Here is a 3,292-nt window from a genome sequence, read left to right on the forward strand (position 1 = left end):
GCCAGTTCCACAGAAATACCTCCTAGGATCTGTCACGCTGGAAGATGGGGTGCGAGTTAGGATCTCAGCCCTGACGTGATTAGCTCTGCAGACTTGAGCAACTATTGCAGTCTTGTGGGACCTCATATTTAGAATTTAGTTGTCCATTTATTTAGTCACTGCAAACATTTCTGTAAGTGATGTGTGGGAGGCCAGATCCTGGAAGGGCAGAGCAGGAGGCACTGACTCAGGATACTGCTAACCCTGGGGAACAGAGTATGTGTGGTAGAGCTTTCAGGACCAGGCAGCTGCTGCACAGCCCGGAGGGGTGGCCGAGTCCCATGTGGCCCCTTGATTCTGTCAGAAGACTCTGCTGCATGGAATGAAGCAGTGGCAGGAGGTGACAGACTTTACAGGAGGTGATGGACTACACAGGAGGTGACGGACTTTACAGGAGGTGACGGACTACACAGGAGGTGACGGACTATACAGGAGGTGACGGACTTTACAGGAGATGACAGACTATACAGGAGGTGACGGACTATAGCTGCTTTCTGCACCAGCCTCAGGCTCTCACCCTCATGTACAGTTGAAATTATTTCAGATAAAAAGTTAAAAATAAAACTTAAGCCATAGTCTTCAAGACCCTTTGACCCAAATTCAAATAAATCACATGCAACTTTACACAGTTTGTGTATCCCCAGTTAAGATCATTGGATTTGGGGGGAGATGGACATAGGGTCAAGTCCTAGCTCATTTGCTACCTTGGTTTCTGCCCCATTAACTGGTTTCTTGAAGCCTTCAATTTCTTGATCAGTGAAACAGTGGTAATGGTTTTTCCATAGGAACTGCGTGCAGGATTCTCTGTTGCCTCTAGAATGCATACATGCATACATGTGAAACTGTTTTGCTGTGTGTAAATGGCATGCAAATGATGGGGTTCCCCATGTTGAGCTTACATTCGGTGTGTGCTGCCTGGGGTAACTTTCAACAGCTCACAAGTTCCCTCCTGCTTTCTTACAGCCAGAAAGAATTTCAGGAGAGCAGTATGGAATCCACTCTGACGTGTGGAGCTTAGGAATCTCTTTTATGGAGGTATGTTACTGTTTGCTGTCATTGATACATCTATACAAATACATCCCATTGGGAAGAATGGAGGTCTTGAGGGAATACCACAAACCCCCACCCAGTGTGTGTGCACATCGCCTGACTCTGAAATCCTCGTGTTGATAACCCACGTGACTTTCGAACCAAGTCTGCATTATTCTAGAGCACTGCTTCTCACACATCACGTGTGTAAGACATACCTGAAGTGCTTCTTGAAAACACAGTTTGTCAGCCCTACCCAAGACCAATTCAGCCCAAGTCTCCTAGAATGCGTGGGTGGGAACTGTTCCCTGGGTGGGAGCCCTGCTTAGGCTGGAGCCCTGTTCTCTGCACACGGACTCCATAACAGCGCAGGGTGATGGCAGCCATGGAATGTGCATGTCTGACATCCAAGGGGGATGTTTTAAAAAATCAGTTATAGTCATTGGATATATATGTTGTATTTTCTTTCTTAAAGAAGAAAAACCTACCCCATTCTAATAAACAATATGTGCATGTAGGGTAGAGGTGATGTGGTAATGGGGTGGGGGGTGTATGTTGTATAATTTTATGTGTTTACTCTTTATTGCTGTATTTAGAATGGATTTTTTTTCCCTCAGTGAGCCAGGTGCAGCCCCATTAGAACTCCATGCTAAGAAATAGTCATACAACTTGCATTAGAAAGACACCTGGCTCACTGGAATTGCACTCCCAGATAACCTGGGCACTCACTGAGGCTTTCAGAAAAGCTTTTCAATTCCATCCATTCCCATCAAGGAAGCCTTTTTTAAAAAAATAGGAACATGTTTAAATAACCCCACAGATGAAGTCTCCATCACAATCCTATCGCTTTTGTTTGGTCAAGTACATTTTTGTGATCTTTCTTTGTAACGCATGAATACCATTGTATTTGGAAGGAAATATCTCCAGACCCAACTCACCTGCACAGCAGGAAGAATGCCAAGATCAAATGCTCAATGTTTATTAAACCATAGTCTTCTGCCTTTTCCTGAAAGGCCATCTAAGAGGAACTGTAATGTGCACACTGCAGCCCAGAGGCTGAAGTTAGCCGGTAGATAGCAGGATCCCTAGGGCTTGCTCTAGTATTAGCCTGTCTCAGAAAAACTGCCTCTGACCTGAGGGGCTCAGGCTTTGCTGGGATGGAATTTCCCTTTGGTGTTTTGATCATTCTCATTGGTTGTGTTTTATAAATGATCAGATACAGCGCAGAACAATTGAGAGGTCTCACCTCATGGTTCAGAATCCAGTATTGGACACAGAGGACCCAGGCTGCAGTACTCGCTTTGGTACTAGTTTTCTAGGTGGCCCTAGGCCAGCCTGCAGCCCCACCAGGCTCAGGTCTGAGCCCCAGTGCAGACTGACATTCTGTATAGCACTGCTGCTGCTCTTTCCTGTAGTTCCAGCAGCTGGAGAGCTGTGCTGGAGACAGAGGTGCACCCTCGCCTATTGGAAGCCTAGAAGCACTGTTAGGAGGGCTGGGAATCTAGCCCAGTTGAGAGAGTAATTGCATAGCACACATGAAGCCCTGGCTTACTTGCATGTGTGGCATATGACTAGGATGTGATTCCAACATTCAGGGATGGAAGCAGGAGGATCAGAATTTCAGGATCATCTTTATCAGATGTGTAGTGAGTTGGAAGCCGGTCTGGGATCTATGATCATCCTTAAAAAAAAAAAAAAGTACTGTTAAGAAAGTATATCTGCCAGACGGTGGTGGTAAACACCTATAATCCCAGCACTTGGGAGGCAGAGGCAGGCAGATCTCTATGAGTTTGAGGAAAGCCAGAGGTACTTGAAAACCTACACAAAAATAAAAGAAAGGAAGGAAGGAAAAAAGAATGAAAGAAAGGAAGAAAACGTACCCAGGCTAGTCTGAAGGAGCTAGTGAGTGATATAAATTGGTTGTTCCTCCTTCTCACTACTGTACTTGGCTAGTCTCATAACGAGAAAATGAGAGCCCCCACCTGACTAGAGTGGAGTTATCAAGATAAAGGCTGGAAAAAAATAAATGAGAGGTAGCCGGGGACTGGGTCACATACCCCCAGGCTCAGGGCTTTGGAGAGTAAGTGGTCTGACTTCAGTTTTTAGCAGGTCACAGAGTGCTCTGTGGAGCATGACGGTAGAAGGACAGGCGTGGAACAAGAGGATCAGAAAGACCAGGTGGAAAGATTGGAATATGACCAATAAATATATTGAAATATGCAGC

The 3,292-nt window shown here is 45.6% G+C and overlaps 1 protein-coding gene across 5 annotated transcripts in view; it reads left to right on the forward strand.

The window, feature by feature from the left end:
• Map2k5 (mitogen-activated protein kinase kinase 5) overlaps nt 1-3,292 on the forward strand; it is a 237,834-nt gene that overhangs the window by 130,454 nt on the left and 104,088 nt on the right. For all 5 annotated transcript variants that reach the window (XM_005347788.2, XM_026778922.1, XM_026778920.1 and 2 more), the window contains one exon: nt 1,003-1,074. In XM_005347788.2, coding sequence (XP_005347845.1) covers nt 1,003-1,074 — 72 coding nt within the window. The remainder of the gene's footprint in view (nt 1-1,002; nt 1,075-3,292) is intronic.

This window comes from Microtus ochrogaster, chromosome 5, assembly GCF_000317375.1.
Source record: "Microtus ochrogaster isolate Prairie Vole_2 chromosome 5, MicOch1.0, whole genome shotgun sequence".
Lineage (NCBI taxonomy): Eukaryota > Metazoa > Chordata > Mammalia > Rodentia > Cricetidae > Microtus > Microtus ochrogaster.